This window comes from Mastigoproctus giganteus, chromosome 11 (assembly GCF_048544385.1).
Source record: "Mastigoproctus giganteus isolate SK-2022 chromosome 11, ASM4854438v1, whole genome shotgun sequence".
Taxonomy (NCBI): Eukaryota; Metazoa; Arthropoda; class Arachnida; order Uropygi; family Thelyphonidae; genus Mastigoproctus; species Mastigoproctus giganteus.
In genome coordinates, this window is record NC_143585.1 from 82,236,541 (window position 1) to 82,263,272 (window position 26,732).

The 26,732-nt window shown below is 34.3% G+C and overlaps 1 protein-coding gene across 1 annotated transcript in view; it reads right to left on the reverse strand.

The window, feature by feature from the left end:
* Positions 1 to 7,621: 7,621 nt before the first annotated feature.
* The window catches only part of LOC150078195 (cyclin-dependent kinase 17-like), a 251,117-nt gene continuing 232,006 nt past the window's right edge, over positions 7,622 to 26,732 (reverse strand). The window contains exon 16 of the mRNA XM_090385304.1: positions 7,622 to 7,701. Within this exon, the coding sequence (XP_090241430.1) occupies positions 7,664 to 7,701 (38 nt within the window). The 3' untranslated portion in view covers positions 7,622 to 7,663. The remainder of the gene's footprint in view (positions 7,702 to 26,732) is intronic.

The window sequence follows — 26,732 nt, forward strand, 5'->3', positions numbered from 1 at the left end:
ATTAGTTAGGAGCAAAAAAAAAAGTAATCTCACAAAGGACTTCAGTTGTGCAAACTGCAGCATCTGGAAACTAGGCCTGTGAAGAGACCTGGATTGAGGTTTTTAAAGCTTTGTTGTATGGGCTGAGCAAACTACATACTGGTGTCATCCTTACTCTTGCTCAGAAAAACCAAAATTGAGAAAGGTTGGTTGCAGGATAGATGTGCACAAAATTTGCTTTTGGCTACAGTAATTAATTGCTGGAACAAACTTCCATCTGGTGTTGTAGAAGTGGGTAGTTTGAATAAATTTAAAGAAACACTAGACAAATTATTAGATTTTTTTTTTTTTTTTTTTGCTGATGTTTAAGCTTGCTTGTTTGCATCACTTGCCACTACTAATACTAAACGATGCAATTTTTTTTCATTACTAATATAAATAGGATCAACCCAAACATGTTTTATTATATGATGATTATTATGCTAATCAAGAATTAGACACACACACACACACACACACATAGCAATCTCAATATAATGTGGGTGTTGGGGACCAACCTTAACACCCAACATTATAAGCTAATCACATAACTGAAAATGAAATTTATCAAATTTTTAAGACTATAATGCATTAAGGGCTTATGCCTCAGGTTGCGAGAGAGTTAGACTATGTACACGTTAGTGCAAATGCATAATATTAGTACACAGCCAATTTTAGATTAGCAAATTATTTGCAAAAGCGGCATCGTTTAAGTCATATCTCATATTGTGAATACCTTCACAACGAGTTGCCATGACATTGCACTACTTCGAATAAGTAATGCTTCACCTAAAGGAGAAGACTATGGTTACTCATTCTCAGTGGATACCATCACCTAGACGGCACCGTTTCAGGGCTATTTGGCCCTTCTTTGATGGGTACCCAAGTGATGTAATAATGGCAAAACAGTTATGAAGTATAACTCCACAATATGAGAGATGCCTGATGGTGTATAAGATGAATTAGGGCATAAGCCCTAATGCATTATAGTCCTCATTCATTTTATACACCACCAGGCATCTCTCATATTGTGGAGTTATACTTCATAACTGTTTTGCCATCATTACATCACTTGGGTACCTACACCGAAGAAGGGCCAAATATCCCTGAAACGGTGCCGTCTGGGTGGTGGTATCCACTGAGAATAAGTAACCATAGTCTTCTCCTTTAGGTGAAGTATTACTTATTCGAAGTAGTGCAATGTCATGGCAACTCGTCGTGAAGTCGTGTATTCACAATATGAGATATGACTTAAACGATGCCTCTTTTGCAAATAATTTGCTAATCTAGAATTGGCTGTGTACTAATATGATGCATTTGCACTAACTTGTACATAGCACCAATTTAAGCTAATTAACTAACAATTAAGCAGCATTTTTATTTAAGCAAATTTTGTTGTGTATCTGCTTTTGTTTTTAAAAGCTTTCTAAAAGCAGAGTAGACTAAATAAATTAGCATTTTAGTTGGAAAATTCAACGTTACTGTAGTTCAAGGGGAAAAAAAATGCCGTACTTTATTAACATAAAAATACTAAACAGTACTACACTTAAAATTCCAAATTTGGCAATTTCTAATTCCAGTCAAAGTGAAATGTTTATAGCAAAGCCAGTTTACTACAGTAAAGAGCTATAAACAGGCAACAAGTAACAGCAAAACTACATAATTAAGCCCCCCTCACACACAGGTAACATCAATAAGAATGATATGGTTGGGATCCTATAAGTACTGGTTTCTATATGCTTCATAAAGGAGTATGGTAATTTAATTATAGTTAACACTTTCTTTACAGTGTACTGTGCACAAGAAATGCATTAATAAATGGTTGAAGAGTGATATTCTAAGTGGTTTCCAATCTTTTTACCACCCAGGCCTAATGTTTCTTCAAAGACTGCAGCATAAGCTTCAGGCTTCCTTGTACCATATGGCTAATAACAATAATAAGACAATCTATTCATCAAATTGTTTTTATTAACTAATAATTCATTTTCCCATTTTTCAACATCAATGCTTGAAATTTTGTCAAGTAACAAAAATTAAAAGAAAATGAAAAAAATCATACGTGGATAAACTGCAAACCATGTAGTTTACCATATTGAAAATAGCTAGTGGAGCCCCAGTATAGTTTCACATCACAGGCTGGGAACCATTGTTCTAACATATAACACAGCAAGTTATTTAAGTTGAATGTTGAATATAAATGAAGCATATCTCTCTTACCAGTCTCCACTTGAAATCACAAACTAACAAAGAGTAACAAGAATAAAATATATCGACATTTAATACTTGAGGAATGTTAATCCCGAATATGACTTAGTACCATCTTCTGAGATTGTTTTCAAAACTGAGTAATGCAGAGATGTGTAAAGTTAGAAACAGCTTGAATTAAAGTTTTAATATATATATATATATATATATATTTTTTATATAATAAGTAATATGGAAAGAAAGTTAATAAATTGTACCAAAAAGTAACTAATACTTATGGTCTAATGCACTTGTAACAGCAATATGGCATTACGACCATAATGCATATAAAATATGTTGTATATAGAAATTAATATTGAAAACAATACCATGATAGATTTATAGAAAACACTAGGAATAAAGAAAGGTTAGTATAAAAAAAAGGAAAAGAAGAGAATATAAATTAAAACATATACAAAAAACTTATCTACACACACTCTAGGTGACTTCTTCTGGGGCCAACCATCCAGACTGAAGGCAAAAAAACAACAAGGAGTTCTCTGTTTTTGTAATGATCAATATCTGCTAAGTTATATGAAATAATAATAATAATAAAGTTAGAGATTAAGAAATCTGAATCAAAACCAATAAAAGGTAGTTAAAACTTTTAGAATAATAAAAAAGATAATATAATTATACAAGCATATATTGAACATCGTTGACCTGACAGAGAACGTAATTTAATAATTAAAATAAGAATAAATGTAAAGCATAAGGCATATCTATCTTATCCAAGACGCGATATAGTAACAACAATATTTGTTGTTGTTTGTTTGTTATTTGGTTTTTAGGAGCATTAGCAACTAAGGCCATATTGCTCCGTGAATATGCGGTGGTCATTCCCGACCTCTCCGCATCCTCCGTATTTGGTGATGACGGGCTCGAACCCTGGTCTAATCAAGAAGCGCGTGCTACGCACTGCTGCTCCTTCCCACCTGGCTATGGAGGCCCCTAACAATAGTTGTCATGAACGAAATGCAAATCCCTCTAGTGAGTTAATATGTATGTGGTGACCCCTATGTGATGAATGTGGTAAATAGCCAATTATTTAAGTTAACGCAAAGAGAAACATGCGGATAGTAAGATGAATAAAAACTAATAGAGTAGGAATAATAGTACCTGAACTCTGTGAAGGCAAAAATATAGTAGTAAAAATAAGAAGTAGTTTCTCCTGCATCCTTGGATTACCCTAATAATTTAGGAGAAATAAGAATAAAGAGTGTAGGACAGCTTAAAGACGATGCAAGATATAATTTGTAGCTCGGGTATGTCCGGGATCACAAACCCATTCCTATAGTAGGACCCCGAGCTGAATTTTCATGTCACCTTAGTGTTAACTAAAGTATATACAGTGTTATTATAAAATAAAAAATAAGTCCTTCAAGTCCTGAAGTTATATGAAATAATAATAATAATAAAGTTAGAGTTCGGGTACTATTATTCCTACTCTATTAGTTTTTATTCATTTTACTATCTGCATGTTTCTCTTTGCGTCAACTTACATAATTGGCTATTTACCACATTCATCACATAGGGGTCACCACATGCATATTAACTCACTAGTGGGATTTGCATTTTGTTGATGATAACTATAGTTGTTACTACATCGCGTCTTGGATACGGTATATATATCTTAAATTACATTTATTCTTATTTTAATTATTAAATTACGTTCTCTATCAGGTCAACGATGTTCAATATGTGCTTGTATAATTACTTTATATTATCTTTTTTTTTATTATTATTTTATTATTTCTATATACAAAATAATCAAAAAACTTAATCTCTGAATTTATTATTATTAATTCATATAACTTAGCAGATATTGATCATTACAGAGAACTTGTCGTTTTTGCCTTCAGTCTGGGTCGTTGGCCCCAGATGAAGTCACCTAGTTTGTGGGTAAATAGCAATAAGTTTTGTGTATTTATATTCTCTTCTTTTCCTTTTTTTTTTTTTTTTTTTTTTTACTAACCTTACTTTATCCCTAGCATTTTCTATAAATCTATCTTGGTATTATCTTTAATATTAATTGCCACACACACATACACACCCTCTTATGCCACTACAGAAAAAACCTTTCCCCCCATTAAATAGATATCCCTTGGGCTATGCATTTAATAAAATAACCCAGCTTCTTTTCAATAGAAAATTAGGCTTGATTACATTCTGGATCAGACTACTAGTATTTTTTCTATCTAAGGTATTTAATTTTGGTTATGAAAGCAAGAAAGCTACACAGTAAAGTATGCTCAACTATTTACATTAAAAATAAGTCATTCAGTTTTTGTATATTTGACATATTCCTCTTTAAATCTGCATAAGCTTCCCACCTCCACAACACCAACTGGGATTTTATAGCATCTTTTTATGAAGAACACTCCTACTAGTAACCAACTCTAATAATATGAAAGGTGTTCACACTTCGCATTATGCTATTAGTAGTTTTTGCTAATCTAATATTATTTCACAGTTCAGAAAATCTCATTGGTAATAAAATTTTTCTCTACAACTGAATATACTGTAAATGATAAATATTGTAATTGGTTCCCCTCTCAGAAGTAATATTAACTTTTGAGTTTCCCAAATGAAACATCAGCTTTGTGAATAGGGCACAATAGTTTTTCATCCCTCTTAAAAAGAGAATGCAGTCTTAAATTCTTGACCAGTGGTGATTAGATAGTGCTCTGATCCTTTTTGGACATTTTTATGATTTAATATAATAATAATAATTTAATAATAGCCTTGCCAAATACTTGCGCAATGTGTATTTTTGGTTGTAAACTTCTCTGTTTAGATGAACACTGGGTTACCTGTAATTTTGTGTGAGTGTGTGCACACACACGCACACAGTCAGCTCTGCACTGATATAAATTTTTATATTCATAGATAAGGTAGGGTATGGGAGAAATTGCAAATTTCTAGTAACCTGTCTTGGATAAGTCCTGTTCTTTAAAAAATTTACTTTCTATGAATATATTGCAGAGTAGTTCAATTAGCAAACTTTTATGCAACTGCACCCTCCTTAGATTAGCAACATTTTCACTACATTCTCCTTTAACACTCTGAATAATGTGCACTCGTGTGAGCATGCGAGCACAGAGTAAAATCCAATTACAACATGGGGCAAACAAATTCTGTTGTACTGAAATTTCATTCTAATGAATATCTCTCAAAATTATTTTAAAAAAGACCCATTACTTTTTAAAGTATGTTTTGTTGCACTTTTCCAAACAGCTTTTAATTTATTTTACTTAAAATAAAATCAATAATAAGTAATAAAATATGTACTACAAAAGTAAATATATGATACATATTATAGGTTTGAAAGAATATTTTACTTATAAGAAATAGCATATAAAATTTTAATAAGTCACATTCAAAAATATAGTATGGTATATATATATAACTGCATTATTTTCAAGTATTAATGTTAATTTTATTACTTTTTTGTGCATTAATCTGAAAATAGTCATACGAAATGTGTAATTTCAGATTTCATTAAATGAATAAGTTGAATAAAATTACAATTCTAACGTATTTTCCAGAATGGATGGGTTGCCTTTGAGAATTTTTCTATAGCAAAAGGCATGAAAATACTATGCCTCTTTCTTTTGTCCACACCAGCTTTTCTTATACACCTCAACTAGGGATGGAATAAAAAATTATATCTCACAGGATCTGCTATCATGCAATTTTTTTTTTTTATGAAAGGCATTAGTGTACTGTAGCACTGCATACCATAGAGAGAGAGAGAGAGAGAGAGAGAGAGCGTGTGCGCAAGAGCACTACTAAATCTTTAAATAAATGATAAAGGAATTCTTCTGCCAAATTAAATTTTTTTTTTTTTTTTCACGCTACCACTTGCATTTCTTTTTTGCTTCTTTAATACAGGATGCATTCAACAAGGCATTCCAGATTAGTTTGGACAAGGTTGACGTAACCAAACTAATGTTTATTCATTCATACACAAAGTATTCAGGGTTTCCCATGCAACTTTCTTCCTTAAACAAACAGATTTTAAACATAAGTGGACTTTGACAATAATTTGTTGTTGTACTCAAATTTTGAAAGTTATTGAAATAAAACGAAGCACTAATATAAAGGAAGTCAACTGGGACCTGGAAATATTTTCATTAAAGTGAAATTTTCATGAAAGTGGTAGTTATAATAAAATTTTGCTGTGTACACAGAGAGAGAGAGAGAGAGAGAGAGAGAATTTGGTATAAACAAACAGCATGTAACGATAAATAACTGATTGAAAATCAAATTTGAATAAAATTAAATGTTAAAAGGAAATTATATTTATTTATAATCCTTTATTTACTAGATAAGAAACTATGGTGCTTGTGCATGGGTGAAGTTATCCAAATGTTTACCAAAACAGATATTAATACAAATGCTATCCAAATGTTTACCAAAAGCAGGCAGTTATAAAAAAAACAAAAAAAAAAAAAACAAACAATATTGGGTGAAACAAGGAATTTCATGATGGTACTGTTGTTACTTTACAAAAGGGAACTAAAAGATTTTAAAAACTGCATACATATGATTTTTATCAATACCTTAAGGCAATAAGCACCACTTATCTGACATAAAAGGAGATGGTTAAGCATATATATATATATATTTTAAGATTTTATAAAAATAATACTGGACTGATATTTGTGGCATTCAAGCTTGTAAAGACAGATACATGGAAATACATAATCCTATAGAATCTCTAATATAGTTTTTAACTAGCTGTATCCAGTATGTGTGCAGACTTGGCACACAAAAACATATATATATATATATATATATACACACACACACACATGCACACACACACATATATAAAACCACATGATTTTTTAAAAACAACTTATCCAGAAATAATTTGTTAAAACTTTTCTATACAAAAAATGACAAATTTTCATTTCTTATACTTCTATTTTATGTCACTAAACCCCTCATGCTCTAAATTATGAATGAAAAATCTGAAATTCATACTGACAGATTTTGTCAATCGGTTTCTACCATATCATTCAGGAACTAAACAAATACTTTGTAGACAGTGCTTTTGTTCCAAATTCAACCTTTTGTAAGGATGTCATGAATAACATGCACTGAAGTGAAATAAATGCTTTTGAATTAGAAAACTTTTAGCACAGTTTTAAGTCTGTATACACTTCCCATCAATAAAGAATGCTGTGGTCCAATGAGAGACAAAATATCACAATCTGTATTAATGCAACAATATCCTATGCCAAAAATAAAGCACCTAATGATCAAGCAAGTCCAAGTACATATGCATATATACATGTGCACACACACACAATGTGTCTGTGTGTTGAAAAAAGCTGCCCGGAAGCTGGACTGATAATGAAGATTTACAATATCTGATTCTGCACATGGCCTGTCATAGTAACATACTTTGTCTTCTAGCTCGACCTTGTCCTGTAAATCAAAAAAAAATATATCTATATATATATATATATATATTTATATATATACCAATCAATTTTTTTTTCTTTCTTTTTTTTCTTTTTTGAAGACTAAGGACAATTTCATTTCTTAGAAGACATTACTTACAAGAAATTGCCACTGATACATTTCAGAAACGAGATGGTGAAATTAAAAAGTGAATAAGTGAGGGAATGCGTGACTAGTGGGTTAGGGGTTTTGGTGCCAGTTAACATGGTTTATCATGTATTATAATATAATAAAAAATTAAAGCCATAAAATTAGAGACCAGATTTTATTTAAATAAATAATTTGATCCATTTTATACATGAATCAAAGGGAAGTCAAAAGTGCTTGGAAGGTATGGAGAAGGCAGTGTATGGTATTCAATATGTATATAGAGGAACGGTGGTGAAACAAAAATATAAAAACTAATATAAAATTTAAAAAATAAACTGTCTCTAATGAATTGAGCAGAAGAGTTGAGTCAGAAGGAAATTACCAAGGTTTCAGCAGTAGCCATCTGTCAGACGGCAAAATGCTTATAAATGTCAACAATAATGATCTCTCTTGTAGCTCTTATCCTCTCAGAATTTTCAAAAGTTGAGACCCCAACTGTATGCAAGAAACAAACTGGATGAATGACAGCTTATTAAGTTGGCTTCACAGTTAATAAGGATGTGAACTATAAAGAACCTCATGCACTCTTGTTGAATGTCTCGGGAGATGTCAGGCAAATTGAGTCAGTGTGTGAGGAACAAGTCAAGAATATGTTTGTTGATACTATTAGTAAGCTCCATAGCAGAACACTTAAGTTAGGGGGTGTGAATTTAAATGAAGTGGAAGAGTACTACTACTTGGATATACTGTACTATTAAGCCATATCAGATTGCAATATTCCAATTCTAGGAAGCAGCAAAGGTGTGATAGAGTAACAGAGGACCAAATAACACAAATACAGAACAGCAAATAACACAAATACAGAGCGAGAGAGAGAGAGAGAGAGAGAGAGAGAGAGAGAGAGCAATAGGTATAGTATATCCTTGTTAATTCAAAACCTATCCACACAGGAATCCAGATGCAAAATATTAATTCAGTTTGTCAGCAACCCTAATAGGGTCATCAATTATTATGTCATTCATATCTAGTGGGACAATGGCTCATCCCTCTCTTTCTAGCACTAACATAGGCGAAGAATTCTTTGTTACTTTTCTTAACCAGACATCTTGTAATCAACCTTAGCTGACCTAATCTGCTTAGTGACTTGATTACAAACTACTTTATACTTAGTGGCATAACTAGAAAAAGTGGATCCCAATGCAAAGTTTAGTGTGGGTCCCTCCTGAAAATATTTGTTTTGTTTAAAGTGACCAGATCAGACCTTATTATATTCCAATGCGGAACATTGATTTTACAACTCCCCCCCCCCCTCCCCAAAAAAAACAACATATTAAAATTTTTTATATATAAAATAATATTCACATACAAAATATAAATTAAATTCATATACTTCTTTGAACTAAACTTATAAAATAAAATATCACACTTCTTAAAAAAACAATATATATATATATTTTTATTATTTTTTTCCCACATATATTTGTTTTATTTCACAGAAATACCTATATAATATAGGCCTGACATAGCTCAGTGGTCAGGAGCATGAGTGCAGTAGCATATGCTCTTTGAGTGGACTGAGGTTTGAGCCCGTGACTGCTAAATACCATTAACATTTGTATCGATTGATTTATTGTAAACTTCGCTGACCAGGTGGTTGTGCCGGAGTATAAACAAGAACATTTCTGTGAAATAATACTAATAATACACTTCTTTTAACAATAAAAACAACAGAAATTTAAAAAAAATATATAATTAAATATATTTTCTGCGGAGTGACTTTTTCTTAATAATTTTTCATTATTTGCTATTTCTTCGTAAAATTATTCACAAAAATTAGCAAAATTGCATTTAACTAGTAGTAGTATTGCTTTCAGCGTTTCTACAGTCTGTTGTGTTTTTTCTGACTTCCACAACTTATTTACTACCGAAAAAAACTTTCTGTTGCACTATTGGTTCAAAGCAAACGATATGCATTATGTTTTCCATTAAGTATGGAGGCTACATGTCCAATCTGGAACATTTTCCGGGAGAGTTTGCAATGCAGGGCAAACAACTTAAATCCAGGATTATGTCACGCATAAGTGACATCTGGTCACTTCAATTTTGGTAAAAATAAAAAATTAACAATACAACGGTAAATGTGTACAGGTAGTTCCTGGTTTTACGAGTTAATTTGTTCCTAGCGTGCACTCATAAAATGAAAACTCGTAAAGCAAGAATTTATTTCCCATAGACAATGTTAGAAACAGGGGTTATGTTCTCAACAATGAAATTAATTAGTTAGCTAATTAGTTTATCCAAAGAAATGAAAACATAGCCTGTAAAATCAAGCAAATTATAATTTAAAGAAAATATTTATGACTTACAAATGTTAAAGAATGTTTATTCTTCATCATCATCAGACTAAATGCACACTCGTTGGTCACTCATTGTTGGATTGGCACTCGTTGGTTTTTTGCACAAGAGTTGTCGTCTTCTTCAGAAGTGCTTCAAGAGGCATTTGTTTCCAAGACAATCTCTTCTTTATAAATTTCACGATAACATGCTGTTGTTGTTGTTATTTGGTTTTTAGGAGCATTAACAACTAAGGCCATATTGCTCTGGGGATATGCGGTGGTGATTCCCTGACCTTTCTGCATCCTCCGTATTTGGCAGTCACGGGCTCGAACCCCGGTCTAATCAAGCGTGCTACGCATTACCGCTCTTGCCCACCGAGGCACCACGATAATATGCATAAGCATTTTTAAAGGCACACACAAACTGCAACTAACATGATACGCGCAAGTGGGATTGCAACTAACACGATTAGTTTAAGAAGCTTAAAAAAAAAAAAGGAATGAAGAGAAGATTCTGAAAAATTAATGTTTTTTATATTATTGAAGACTGAGTGAAGGGGAAACACATTTCACCATAATTAACGTAAAAACACAATTCCAGCTATTGGTATTTTTGCAAATGCAATAACCTCGAGTTTACTACCCGTTTATAATTGATTGCACTAACAGAAAAGCCCAATAAACCAGAAACTGCTAATTGTTTTTGTTTTATGGTCGTGACCTCCAAGAAATGTGCTTTAGAAAAATATCATGAAGGCATTTAAAATTGATTCTTATAACAGAACATATGATAATGATGAAAGTGTAGTGCGTTTTAATGATTTGAATTGGTAACTAATACAATTTACATTATAAAAATGACCTTTTAGAGAGATAAATAGCTTAGTTATACAGCGAAATTAACTTCCGAGGTCCTGGAACAAATTATCAAAACAGTGTGTTATTGGGTTCACATTACAATATTTTCACGATACAATGGTGTCTCGGGAATGTATTAATATCGTAAAGCAGGGGGCACTGTATTGTATAACTACACACTTGGTTTGAAATGCGGTATTTATTAATGTTTAACATTCATTTTTTGTAATTAATGTTCATATTTTCGATTTTGTTGATGGGGGGGGGGGAAACTCGTAAACCCGGAAACTCACATAAAGCAAAAAATCGTAAAGCGGGAACTGCCTGTATTTAAAATATTTATGAATACAACATAAAAACAAAAATAATATTAAATTCTGTAAATATAAGTATGAAAAATAAATTCTGAAAATTAAATGAAGTAATATATTGACTTACATGATTTAGAATGGTTTTTGTCTAGATTTGGCATTGGCAAAGTCATTAATTTAGAAATGTCCATTCTTTCAGCTTCTTGCACTTCTATGCTAAGCAGTGCTAGTGCTGATAGATGTTGTTGTTCCGTGGAGTTTCTCAAATAATTCTTAATCAATCTTAATTTCATGAAAGAGTGTTCAGCAGTTGATGCAATAACCGGAATTGTCAAAAATATCAATAAGGAGCAGACTTCCAAAAAAAGTAGCACTCATATAGTAGTATTTTACTATGAGTAGTCCTGCAAATTTGCAAATAATTTTAATTTTTGCAATTTCACTTTTTAGTGAATTTACGCAAAGTAGTAATTGCACTGAAATTGATTCTGAAAAGTCACTTAAATTTATTTTGTACCTTCTCTGCATTTTTTTATAATGGAATTGTCATCAATTTGGAGTAAGAAATGCAAACAAGTCAGAAACTGTATTTAGTCCTTGAAACCTTTTGTGCAGTTCACTGTCAAGTCAATTACACAATAAAAAATGTTAACTTTAAAGAACAGTTTTACATTTTCAAATCTGTAGTCCTCTTCCAGTTCATCAAAATGTTTCTTAACAAATCTCCTCTGTTTATTTGCAAAATGACAATGTATTCCCCATTTCTGTGCAATAGATGATGCTTCCTTGACAATATTTTCAAATTCATTTCTTAATTTTTTCACTTGATTATACAATGTTTCTATGCCCAATGCACCTTAACCAATATCCATATTCGTTCTTTACATAATCGTTGATGTTGAATTAATACGCAAGATTTTTCTATCAGTACAGTGGTCAACACAACAAAATTTTCAAAATTATTTTTAATCCAGACAGCTTCTGACTTTATCACTTTTATGATGATTGTATGATAATTTTATTTAATGCCATTAGCAAATCAGGAAATCTCAATTTAATAGCAATTATAGATGCAAGCTGACTAGACCAATGAGTTGGATTTAATTTCTTTAATACAATATCACATTCATTTGTAATTTGAGATAACAAATTCCAATAGTTTATACTGTAGTCCAGTGGTTCCCAATCTTTTGTCACTCCAGTCACACTTTAAGTTGAAAGACGAATATTAACAGCTCACCAAAATATTGATTGCCATTGAACTCAATGGAATTTTTCCTAATCTCGCGGCACACTTGAAAAGGGTTGCGGCACACCAATGTGCCGAAGCACATCAGTTGGGAACCACTGCTGAAATAGTTAAATATTTCCAGTATTCCATTCACTGCATCTTTAATAACTTGATTGAGATTGTGTATGTACAATGCATTCAGTTGTAATTCTTTTAGGTGGCATTGTACTCCTGAATATGCACCACTCATTGTGTTTGCTCCATCGTACCCTTGCCCACGACATTTTGAAAGATCCAGATCACTTGAATTTATGGAGTCACAAATAATTGACATTATTCCAGCAGTTGACCCATCAGTAATGGTGAGAAAAACAAGGAATGTTTCTCTGACATCTAAACGTTTAGGTCTGTCGTCATACAGATATTTTACAATATGGACATAATGGTACACCACGCTTACTTGATCCATTTTTGAGATATCTTGCATTGTATCAGCAATGATGGAAAAATAGGGCTTCTTTAATAACCTTAGTTAATTGTTTTCTTATATGTTGGCCCAAGCATTCAATAACTTCATTTTGGATTTTGGGACTTAAATAAGTAATGCATCCAATTGGTAAATTCACAATCTGTCTCATAATTGGGTCATATTCTGCTAACAACTTTACATCTGACAAAAACGTAGGTATCACTTAAATTTCTTGATGATCCCTTAAAGTTAATGAATTTCTCGACAATTTTAGGATTATTTTAATCACCTGTTAATGCACATTTTCTTCCATAATTCTATCAAGTCCTGCATTTCTTTTCCATGTTTATTTTGCGATGCATGCTTCTACGTGCTTACAGCTATTTTCATGATCCTTAATTTTAGTAGACAAATTTTGTCAATCATTGATGCCTTTCGTCCAGTTTCATCTAGTTCCAGAAAACATCCAGCACGGCTCGCAATATACAGAATCCAGTTTTTTGGAGTAGCACAACTATTGCCTGTTCATTTTTAATCCAGGTTGAGTAATATTTTACTTAAAATTATCTTTTTTTTTGGAAATGGTCCTTTCGGCTTGCAAGCACTGTATTTTGTAATGTCTTCATACTTACTGTTAAATTCTCTGGATAGTTTGTAATGTTAGTGGTGTAATTCTCTTTTTTAAGATTTTTGATATTGATATTTTCAGTTTCTTTCAATGTTGAAAAAGCTTCATTTTATTCCATGGAGAGAGAGAGGATTACTCTTCTTCAGGTGTTTTTTGAATATCATTCGCTTGCTCAACCTCAATTGATGGCTCTTTTCCCATTTGGTCGGTCAGTGTCAAAAGTTATAGATTGACTTGTTGTTGACGTGAATTCTGTTTCTGGACGAGCGGAATATGAAGTAAATTTTGGAATTTTTTTTAACTTCTTTTGTTAGAGCTTTGTTAGCAGCGCGTTTTATTTTGCGTTTAAAAGCACTGCTTTTTCTTCATGGTTAATTTTAATTCGAAAAATAATTAACATTTTTATACTGAACTAAATAAATAACAAAATACTAATGAAAAACAAAATAACACCGAATATTAGAACAAATCTAAAATTACACTTATAGACTTTCAGCATGGCTTATTTCGGTTATGTTGTCAGCTGTTACATAGCAGAATACATCACTCCTAATCTCTTAACCTACACTTTACCACCGCTAATGCTAATCCATTACTGTTTTAAAAATGGATGTGCACTACCATGTGAGTTATAATGTCATGAGTCATTTATGAGACGATTGAGGGAAAGTAAGGAACAAAAGTAAACTACAGCCTTTAGATACTTTAGTTTCGGTTTGGATTTGGATCTAACTGAAACAAACAGCAGTATCATTAATTGCCTTTCCCTTTTTGGCACCTCTGACTTAGTGACTATTTCTTTGCCTTTTTTATATAAAGAAAAACTGTTTATATAAACATAACACTGAGTGGAAAGCAAGAACCCGCTACCTTACTATGGGAGAAGGGTGCTAGAGTTCAGAGTTGCGTTGCTTTCTACAATGGCCGAATCAGCTTCTATAAAACAGGAACTGTGAAGCAGTCAGGGAATTTTTTTTTTAATTGAGTAAAAATGTACATTTTTACTCAATTAAATTTTTTTCTGATTCAGGCAGTGGGCCTCCCTTTCAGTCATGAGCCCCAATGCACCCCATTGGCACAGTTACACCACTGTACTTACTCTAAATTTCTATGATAATTCCCTGATAATTTATAATCATCCCGTGCATTTTTTTTCTTTTCTGCTATTGGTCTCATAAGTTCATCCGACATTCATTTAGGTCCAAATTTTGAACAGTACTTTTTGGTTGGTATAAATAGCTTAGGAGTTTCTATGATTACTTTGCTGAATGCTTCCCATTTAGAACTTGCAGTTGCTAACATTAGTAGTTGGTCCCACTTAAAAGAATTTAAAAACTGCCTAAGATCATTATAGTCACCTTTACAAAAGCAAAATCCCTTCCACTTACTCTTAACAGTAGTGATCTTTAAGTTAAGCCCACATCAATGCATTTAGTAGTTCCTTTTTTTGGAAATTCTTAATCCATGATGAGTCACTGCTGATAATTATATCAAGAGTATTGCTCTCTCTCTCTCTCTCTCTCTGGTGTAGAAAACAGACATCAAATAAATCCAGAAAAGTTCTGCTATGGGTGAGTGACCAATCCATAAGTTCCAGTCAATATTAGGAAAGCAAAAATACCTCGTTATAAGGATTTTGATTTAATGGCTCATATTATTTGTCCATATAGTCATTCATTATAACCACCACATTCAACTAGCCTATAACAAACTCCAACTCTCATTTTTGTTTTCTCAGTGTTTATGTAGCACAAAACTAACTCAAAATTACACTGAGCATCCATGTCAACTGGATGCAATTGCCTTAGATTCAATGTGCTTCCCATTCTTAACCAAGTGCATAACTCCTCCCCCACCTGTTATGTCGGGCCTGCTTTAATAAACTGCTAGTCTCACATAAGAAGTTAGCATTGGCTAACACAAGAAGTTAGCCAATGCTAACTTCTTATGTAATAGATAAGGCAGTATATACTGTGTAGTTTTACTAATTATTCTCAATGGAGCATCATCTCCATTTTATATTTATTTTGGTGATTCAGTGATAATTAATGTCACAATAACACAGTGATAACTATTTCAGAGTTGCAGAATCAGTGATATGCTTTAGATGCTTATGGTGACATTCAATTGTATTTAAACATAAAAGTAGTGATTTTATTTAGACATTCTTAATAAGGCATATCTGACTGTGATTCACTGTATATATATCTTTGGCAATAAAGATTTATTTATTTATTTATGTTTGAAGGAAAGAAGGATGATTTTAGTGATCAGGATAAAGGTCCCAAAGTACTATAGCCTCAATGCTATGATGACTGTTTTGATGATCAATAGTTATTAGTTTGGAGGATGTGCAATTGCGTGAAGGATCTCATAAGCGTGGTTCTGGTCTTTATTCTATGCTTTACATGGAACATTGCTATGAAAATTTAAGGAGGTTTATGGAAGTGAAGTATGGACCAATACTTATAAGGAATAGGGAATATTCTGTTGAACAGTGAAATATTTTCAAAGATTGGAGTATTTATTTCAGGAGGAGTGGTAGTTTTGATGTTCTCGAACCTAGGAGCTGAAAAGATTGTTGTCTCACAAGCTGTTACAGACCACAGTGATAAAACATATGTCGAACAATATGAGCAATTGGAGGTATGATGTTAGAAGCATAATATTTAATAATGATCACTGGATTCTGATGGTAAGGTTAGTGGGAGAATTACAGTTGATTATGTGCCGTTTTTCCAAAAAGTAGTTTCCCTATTAGTATTAGTAATGGCCGCATGGTGCAAGAAAGGCTTATGATGCATCAGCCAAAAAAAAAAAAAAAAAAAATATCCGAACAAAACAATGATAAAAAAATAAATAAATAATAAATAAATAAATAATAATAAAAAAAAAAGGAAATTAAACCTATCATCCTATGCGCTTCCCTTACCCGAAGGTACTATCCAGATGACCTTTGAATTTCCCCAAATTGTCGGCCTCTGCCACCCACGAAGGCAACTTATTCCAGTAATTTATAACTCTCTAGCTAAAATAAAACTTCCTGCAGTCCAATCTCAACATTTCTCTCCGTAACTTGAATTTATAATTCAAGTTCAGCAGCCTGAAAGACAAAGTTCACTTTGTCTTTCAGGCTGCTGCATGATGCAATGTTCCAGTTTTGACCAACTGTCCAAGAGGATGTCAGAATTAAAAAATAATAATCATAATAATAAAAAGGGTTAAAAGCCAACCAACAAACAGAAATATAATTTCATCCATCCCAATATATAAAATTGGGATGAAAGGGAGAGTTCAGGTTCAGAGAGGTCAATCAATTATATTAATTATGAAAAATGAGGATGGTGGTGATCAGGAAAACAATTTAAGTAAAACATCAGAATACTGATTTCAGTAGCGATAGTTCTGATGTTCCTGAACCTAAGGAGTTCAAAGGATTGTCATTTCATGAATTACAGAACACAATGACAAAACATATGTCTAATAACATGGCACACCTCATGAAAAACTTACTAAACTAGAAAAGTCTAATGCAGCAGCAAGCAGTTCGATGGAATGAATTTGAACAATCTAATTTCCATCTAGATAGTGTCACAAATAATTCAGGCAATGAAATGTCTAGCTTTTCAGTGAGGTTTTTAAAAATGCTGTTTCCTCTACTGAATCACCAACAAATTCTCCCATCTGTAGGGACCAACACACTCCTTACAAAGGCTCAAACTTGCTATGGATGCTTTGCAACTTCACACTCTGACTGTGACACATCATTGATAAACTTGGAGGACACATTGAATGTTGGGGCATGAATTTCCCAACACTGCTAGATTATAGTTCACGTGCTAATTTCTGTTTCTAAACAACATTTTACATTCTTCAGATGAATAAAACGGTATGATGAATAGTCACCCCATATTTGCTTGCCTCACGATAACCCTCATGCTTCCCAACAAGCCTTGCACTTTGTCTTTCGGGCTGCTGCATGATGCTATGTTCCAGTTTTGACCAACTGTCCAAGAGGATGTCAGAATTAAAAAATAATAATCATAATAATAAAGAGGGTTAAAAGCCAACCAACAAACATAAAATAATTTATTGCACACGTTTTTATTTTTATTTATTTTTTAATTTCTTGTTGAATGTAAATCTGCAAAAATAAGCATTTCTAACATTTAATTTTTTAAGAATATATTTCTAATGAATGACTGAACAGAAAACAATAAATACGGGGATTATACAATCACTTCCCCCCCCCCTCTTTTGAACACACTTGTAACATTTTAAACAAATTAATTTTTCTTCATTCAAGAATTTATTTTGATTGAAAATTTTTCAATTCCCTTAAAATGAAACTTTCTTTGCTAGTAGAGTGTCAGAAAGAGTGAAAACAAACTTTAAGCTACAAAAACTAATGAAAAATGGTTCCTGCTAAGCAATTTGGGCACTTGGCAGGAACCAAACTTGCTATGCATATATTTGGATTTTACAATAATTTTATCACATACCTCCAGGTCAGAATTGAACAGTTTTAACATCAGAAAACAATTACAGTAGAGCGTCGATAATCCGAACTAATTGGGAGCGGGGTTAGTTGGGACTTCCAATTTGTTCAAATTTTCAAACTTATCAAAAATACTGTTCTGGAGAACCAAAAAAAAAAAAAAAAGAAAAAAAAAAAAGGTTTAGTAAGTTTAGCAATAAAAACATTGGTGAACCACAAATTAACAGCATCTTTGAGGAATGGGTCATTAGTTGTTTCTCTCTCTCTCTTTTTTTTTTTTTTTTTTTTTGCATCATCTCAATCAAGTTTCAGTGAAAAATTTTTTCCTTGTTTTTAATGTCTTCTTTGCTAATGAAGATCAACTTTCTCCATTTGAAAAGCTGTTTAAAATCTCGATCTTCGATTCAATTGTTAAAAATTTCTGCTTCCTTTTAAAAGACAACGAAAACTACAGTATGGTAAAATAAAACTATAAAAACTGTTCAGAATATTTTTACTCCATATCTCACTTGTACATATTGTGTTAGTTGCATATATCGTCTTTGTTATTGATTGATGCTTATCTTCTTTTGCAGTTTTAGATTTTACAACCCCCAAAAAAATGTCAGCGAACAGAAATATCAGATTACAAAGTGTTATGTTTAGCTAGTACTGTATGTATATTAATTAAACTACGTACCTAAGTGTAAATTTATTTTTATTTTGCTAACTGGTGGATAATATTCTTCCAATTTTCACATATCATTTAATTTTGTTTAATTGGTAAGGAAAACAAAGGTGTACATTTGTGCTTTATATACAGTGGTACCTTGGATTGCGAGTAACTTGGTCTACGAGTGTTTTGCAAGACGAGCAAAAATTTTTAATAAATTTTAACTTGATAAACGAGCGAGGTCTTGCAATACGAGCACAGTAAGTCCTCGTATAACACGTGTTTACACTACACGAATTCAATCATACACGATTTATAAATACGCGAACGATAGCTTATATAACACGAACCAAATTCGCTTTTGCACGATTCGCCTTTGTGTTTAAAAGAAATGGCAGTCGAACACAGAATCACCCCAACCGAACGCAACACGATAGGAATGAAGAGATTCTGAAAATGTATATATTTTTTTTTAATGTTTTTTGTATCAGTGAAGGGGAAACACATTTCACCATAATAACGTAAAAACCAATACAATTTCAGCTATCAGTATAATTGCAAATGTAATTAGATTGAGTTTACTACCAGTTTAGCATTAGTAGAGGAATATGATGCAAGAAAGCAAGCTTATTCAGCATCAGCCAAAAAAAAAAAAAAAAAAAACAACCACTACTCCCATTTCACCCCTCTATTCGTTCAAAATACCTGTCCAGCTGAGCCTTAAATTTGTTTAGACTATCAACTTCAACAACAAGCGATGGAAGTCTATTCCACAAACCAACTGCCCGCTGGCTAAAGGCAAATTTCCGCACATCTATCCGACATCCGTCCTTCCTCAATTTGAATTTATGCCCTCTCAGGTGATTATTCTGAGCAAGAGGAAGAATCCCATCGCCATTGAGCATGCTCAAGCCATTCAAAGCCTTATACACCTCTATCAGATCACCTCGCCGATGCCTAGTCTCCAGGCACTGTAATTTGCAAAACTTAAGCCTTTCTTCGTAAGAGCAACCCTTTGTTCCATTCACTAATCTTGTAGCCCTTCTCTGTACTCGTTCCAGCAGCTCTACATCCTTCTTGAAATGAGGCCTCTAGACCTGTATACAGTACTCAAGGTGTGGCCTGACCAATGCCTTATACAAGGGAATAATCACATCCCTGTCCCTGCTAGAAAAATTCCTGTATATCATTGACAAGACACCATGAGCTACTCTTGCAGCTCGTCTGCACTGCTCAGAGAACTTCATATCTGCCTGCACAATTACCCCCAGGTCCTTTTCATTCTCTACCACTGTCAGCCTAGTACCACAGAGTTGATATGTTGATCTGGGGTTACTGTTTCCCATATGTAGTACTTTACATTTGTCAATGTTAAACTTCATTTGCCACCTCTCAGCCCATCTGTTCAACCTTTCCAGATCCTGTTGCAGCAGCATAGTATCAGTAGTGTCCTTAACAACCCTGCCAACCTTTGTATCATCTGCAAACTTGGACATTAAGCCTGATACACCATCATCAATATCATTTATAAATACAGAAAACAACAATGGACCCAACACTGAACCCTGAGGAACTCCACTAATAACATTAGTCCACGTTGAGCAGTGTCCATTGATTACTACTCTCTATCTTCTGCCACTCAACCATCCCTTTATCCATAGCAGCAATTTGCCTCCAATGCCACACTTCTCCAATTTGTGCAGCAGTCTTCCATGCGCAACAGTATCAAAAGCCTTTCTAAGATCCAAATATATAATATCAAAGTTATTCCCTGCATCCAGTTCTTTTGTGACTACATCATAGTATCCAATCAAATTGGTCAGACAAGACCTGCTCTTAACAAACCCATGCTGTGTCTGAGCTATAACTGAATTCTTGTCCAGATGATCCTGCAGTGCTTCTTTAACCAGTGCCTCCATTAATTTTCCTGGAACCGAAGTTAAACTAACAGGTCTATAATTACTTGTGTCAGCCTTTGATCCTCCTTTGTGAATTGGGGTTACATTTGCACATCTCCAGTCCATGGGTACCTCCCCTGAGTCCAAAGAAGCTCTCATAATTATGGCTAAGGGTTTGCTTACTTCCTTTGCTGCCTCCTTTAATATAACTGGATAGATCCCATCCACCCCGGGTGCCTTTTTTATGTTTATCCTCAACAATTTCTCCTCCACTTTCCTCTCAGTTATTAGAAAATCATCTAGCTCGCTGCCAATGTTTACTTCACCTACTACATTCCCCCCTTCCTGAATAACTCCTCATGTGTGAATGTAGATGCAAAATACTCGTTTAGATTGTTAGCCACCTGAGCTGGATCCTCAACTGTTGAACCATTAACATTCAGTGGACCAATCTGATTCATCCCTTTCCTTCTTGAGTTTAAATAGGTAAAGAACTCTTTTCTGTTTTTCTTTGCATCCTTTGCCAAGGATTTTTCGTAGTCTGCCTTTGCCTGCCTAATCTCCTTTGTGACTTGGTTACAGACCAACTTATATCTATCATAGGCTTCCTGTCACCCATTAATTTGTATGTATCCCATGCATTTTTCTTCACTGCCATATGTCTCATTAGTTCATCTGACAACCATTTAGGCCTGAACCTTGAACAATATTTCTTGGTTGGTATGTAAAGCCTGGTAGCTTCCAAGATTAGTTCCTTGAATGCTTCCCATTTTGAATTTGCTGTTGGTAACATCATCAGTTGGTCCCACTGTATAGAATTTAAATACTCTCTCAGACCATCATAGTCGCCTTTACGAAAGCAAAAACCCTTCCCTTTACCTCTGATGGTAGTTACCTCCTTGAGTAAATCCCACTTCAGCACACCGTGATCACCGTCACCCAGTGGTTCCTTTATCTGCAGATTCCTAATGCATGAAGAATCACTACTGATAATCAGATCAAGAGTATTACTCCCTCTAGTTGCCTCCCGAACATGCTGGTGTAGAAAACAATCATCCAATAAATCCACAAAAGCCTTGCTAGTGTGTGAGTGACCAACCCACAAATTCCAGTCAATATCTGGGAAATTAAAATCCCCCATTATAAGACTCTCTGATTTACTGGCCCATTCTATTTCCCTGTACAGTATCTTATTATACTCATCAGAGTCATTAGGCCTATAGCACACTCCTACTCTCAATTTTGATTTACCTATGCTTATGTCACACCAAACTGACTCGACACTGCCCTGTCCATCGATGTCGACTGGCTTCACTTCCTTGGATTTTATGTGTTTTTTAACTAATAGCATAACCCCTCCTCCCTTCCTATCCTGTCTATCCTTTCTGTAGACGTTGTACTCCCCAAATTCCAGTTCTGCATTCCTTATACCTGTGTGACACCACGTCTCTGATATCCCAACAATATCTGCCTTTGATGTTTTGAGTAATACCTCAAATTCATCAAATTTATTTACTAAACTCCTAGCACTGGTGTACACGCAAGTATACATGCACCTGTTTCTATTCTTAGCTACCCTAACACAACCCATGTGTTTACTTGTTCCGCAATGACTTCCAGCAGTCTCTGAAATATCCTGCATCTTGTTTTTCAGGCTTCTGCTCATTCCAATAGAAGCAGTGCAAGAATCTCTTTCACCTCTGCCAGTGGCTACTGTTAATCCATTAGTCTTTGTCTCCCCCCCAAGCTAGCAGTTTTCCGACCCACCTAACACTGCCTCGATAGCATCAGCAAATATTCTTGCACCCTTTCTATTTAAGTGTATCCCATCCCTGTAGAAGCAATCTCTCCTGTTAACAAGTACATTCCAGGCTGAAAAAAATTCTACCCCTTGAGCCTTGCACAATCTTTTCCAGGGCCGAATTGATCGACAAGGCTCTCATCATATACTCCCTCCTATCGTGTCTGGGCAGAATTGCAGACACTTTCAAATTCAACCCTACTTCACGGCTTTTTTTCAACAGTGACCTGTACTTGTTAAGTAATTCCGCTGGTCTCCTACTCTTAATATCATTAGTGCCAACGTGTACAACTATATCACCTTTTGTGCCCTTAAAAGATGATATCTGCTCTACAACGTCATCAACCTTTGCCCCTGGCAGACATACCCTGGTCCTGTTCCACCTATCCTTTTTACAAAGCATGTTCCCCGTTTCCCTGACAATTGAGTCACCAACAACTACTAGTTCCTGTTGGACCAGCGCATTCTGCCTTGGGGGCTGCCTCTGTGTTGCAAGATGACCAAGTCCAAGCTCTGGCGTTGATGTGGGCAGCTGAGAGCTTGATGGGCCCCTCAATTTATTTCCTTCGAGGGCATCCACCCTGTCCTTCAAGGTCTCATATAGGTCCATAACAACGCCGAGTTGTCGCCTAATTTCCTTGCACTCCTTGCATCGTACACACACAAAGACATCCCCCATGGCATTATCATGTCCCGTACCCGATTGCTCCGCAAACATCAAGCAAACAGTGCATCTTAAAATTCTGTGATTCAGAGGGCAACCGCCCCCCTCAGTTCTCCCCTGAGTCACAGCACTCCCATTCGCTTGAGCCTTTTGCTTTGCTGCTCTGGTCAGAGTCATGATTTCGATTTAAATGTCAATAAAATTACAATGTCAGAACAAAATTAAAACCTTAAACTTGTATCTTAACACAGTTATAACGCTATATTTATTTTTCAGTATCGAGTGTTATCTACGAGTTCCCTTTATATAACTTCCGTATCAAGTATGTATTAATTATTTGTTACGTTTGTACTCTAAGTCGTTATATATATATATAGTTAAAAGTACAATTTAATTGACAATGAAGTTTAACAAGATTAATAGATGTACTGATTAATTGACAATATTATATTATGCACTATACTATACAAAGCTAATGCTATCGAATTCCGGATATGCTGTATCGCGTTTCAGTAACGAGTGTTATCTACGAAATCCCTTTATATAACTTCCGTATCAAGTTATGGATTAATTATTTATTTTTACTAATTATTTATATTCCGTAACCTAAGTGGTTATATGTATAGTTAAAAGTACAATTTAATTGCCAATGAAGTTCGACAAGATTAATAGATTTTACTGATTAATTTTCATGTAACAATGGCGGCTCTTTATGAATGGTAAACACGTGGATTTGATACCCTTTCCGATACTAAGTAATACCTACAAAATCTCTATCTAAGTTATTTTAACTTTAAGCACCGTAAATAGGAATATAAAGCTACTCTAGAAATAAGTTAATATGTCAATTTAAACTAATAAAGCAGAAAATAAATCCGAAAAAACTTCTCTGTTCCAAGAGCGGCAGAAAGGCACGTCCCGTTTATAACAGACTCCACTAGCAGGAACGTAACTGGAAGTTGTTTTTATTGTTTTATGGTAGTAACCCCTAGAAATTTGCTTTAGTAAAATGTGAGGTGTTAATAGTGTATCTCTGCCTTTATGGTGTTGTTTATTCAATTGCTACATGCACACAGCTTTGTTTATGTGTATCAAGCGTGCCTCCTCATTTTGTAATAGTGCGAGCGATAAATCTGTTTAACGACAATGCAATTGTCATATTTCCGTGAAATCCTCAAGAGGAGGCAAGTGTCATTGGAGAGGTTCCATGTTAAAGTCGCACAAAAAAGAAAGAGTCAACAGATAGCAGTGATTCCGTTAGTGACAGGGAAAGTCTTCCTACCACAAATCCGATTGCTTTATGTATATTAAATTTAAATATTAAAAATATGAAAAGGTATGTATGTACAGTATTTTGTATTAATCATTTTTACAGTATACGAATATTTTTGAGTTTTGGAACAAATCATCTGGGTTTTCACGATTTCTTATGGGAAAATTCGTTTTGATACACGAGTGCTTTGGATTACGAGCACGTTTCCGGAACGAATTATGCTCGCAAACCAAGACATCAAAGGCAGATACAGGTACCACCATATCTACATTTTTATAGCGTGTGGATAATATTCTTCGGATTTTAGCTTATTAGAATTTCTGTTTAATAGAATCAAAATTCAATTCGCATATGTGATCACAATAACTGGCGCATACTGTAATTATTTTATGGCACCAGCATAAAAAATAAAATAAAATTAAATAAATGCTGGCCCGTTCAGATTACTGCCGTTTCAAATTATTGACGTTGAGATTTTCGATGCCCTACTGTATGTGTAACTATAGTATACAGTTAGTATTAATTAGTATAGCCATATAAAGAAGCCACAGACTTTTGCTGCATTGAAAAAAAAAAAAGTGGATAAAAAATACGAGTTATACACTTCCTCCTCATAGTTTAAAGGTGAACTATCCAGTTCACCTTTAGATTTCTTCGAACTGTCAGCCTCATCTACCTGCAGAGGCAACTTGTTTTAGTAGTCGTCAACTCACTGGCTAAAAGAAAACTTCCTACAATCTAGTCTAAACCTTTTCCCCTGTAATTTGAATTTATGGCCCGTTGTTCTGGAATTCTTTATAACAAGACATTAATTTTACTAAACCTCAATCAGGTTCCCCTATAAAGTGCCTGGTTGCCAAGCTCTGTTGCCCACATAACTGAAGTCTTACCTCATACAGTCACCCATTTTGCTGATTTCACCATGGAAGTTGCCCATCCTTGGACCCTGTCAAGAAGCTCAAGGTCTTTTTTGTAAATGAGGTCTTCATACTTGAACATAATATTCCAAATGCAGTCTTACAATTCACTTATTCAACAGGAATATGACTTCTCTATCTCCATAGGATATTGTGTGATAAATCATCAAAAGGACACCATGGGCTTTGTTGGCCACCTGTTTACACCGCTCAGAGAACTTCGTATTTGCCCGTACTCATCATTTCCATTTCTTTCTCTACTGTTTTTAATTCAACCCCACAAAGCGTATAAATTAATCTGAGGTTATCTTGCATTTTGTTGTATTAAAACATAGCTGCCACTTTTCAACTTTTCTGACCATTCTTGGAATAGGACCATGGTTTGTCTCCTAGGGACAAAAGTTGATGACATTGCAGAGGAGATATCATCTTTTAAGGGCACAAAGGGTGATATTGTTGTACACGTTGCTACTAATGACATTAAGAGTAGGAGATCTGTAGACTTACTTAGCAAGTACAGGTCAATGTTGAAAAAAAAAAAAAAGCTGTGAGTTAAGGTTAAATTTGAAAGTGTCTGCAATTCTGCCCAGACAAGATAGGAGGGAGTATATGATAAGAACCTTGTCAATCATTTCAGCCCTGGAGAAACTGTGCAAGGCTCGTATGGTAAAATTTTTCTAAGCATGGTCTGTGCTTGTCAACAGGAGAAACTACTTCTGCAGGGATGGGATACACTTAAATAGAAAGGGTGCAACAATATTTGCTGAAGCTATCGAGGCAGTGTCAGGTGGGTCAGAAAACTGCTAGCTTGGGGGGGGGGAAATTCACAGACTAATTCACAGATCAACAGCAGCTACAGGCAGGGATGAATTCTTGCACTGCTATCGGAATGAGCAGCAGCATGGAAAACAGGGTGCTGGGGATTTCCAAAAGTGCTGGGAGTCATCGTGGAACATGAGCTGTGTTAGGATAACTAAGAGTAAGAATAGGTGCATGTATACTTGCATGTACACCAATGCTAGGAGTTTAGTAAATAAATTTGATGAATTTGAAGTGCTGGTCAAGACATCAAAGGCAGATATTGTAGAAATATTGGAGATATGGTGTCACACAGATATAAGGAATGCAGAATTGGAATTTGGTGGTACAATGTGTACAGAAAGTATAGACGGGGTAGGAAGGGAGGAGGGGTTATGTGTTAGTTAAGAAACACAAAATTTAAGGAGGTGCATCCAGTTGACATGAGTGGACAGTGCGGTGTTGGGTCAGTTTGGTGTGACATAAGTACTGTGGAAGCAAAATTGAGAGTAGGATTGTATTATAGGCCTAATTACTCTGATGAGTACAATGAACAACTGTACAGAGAAAT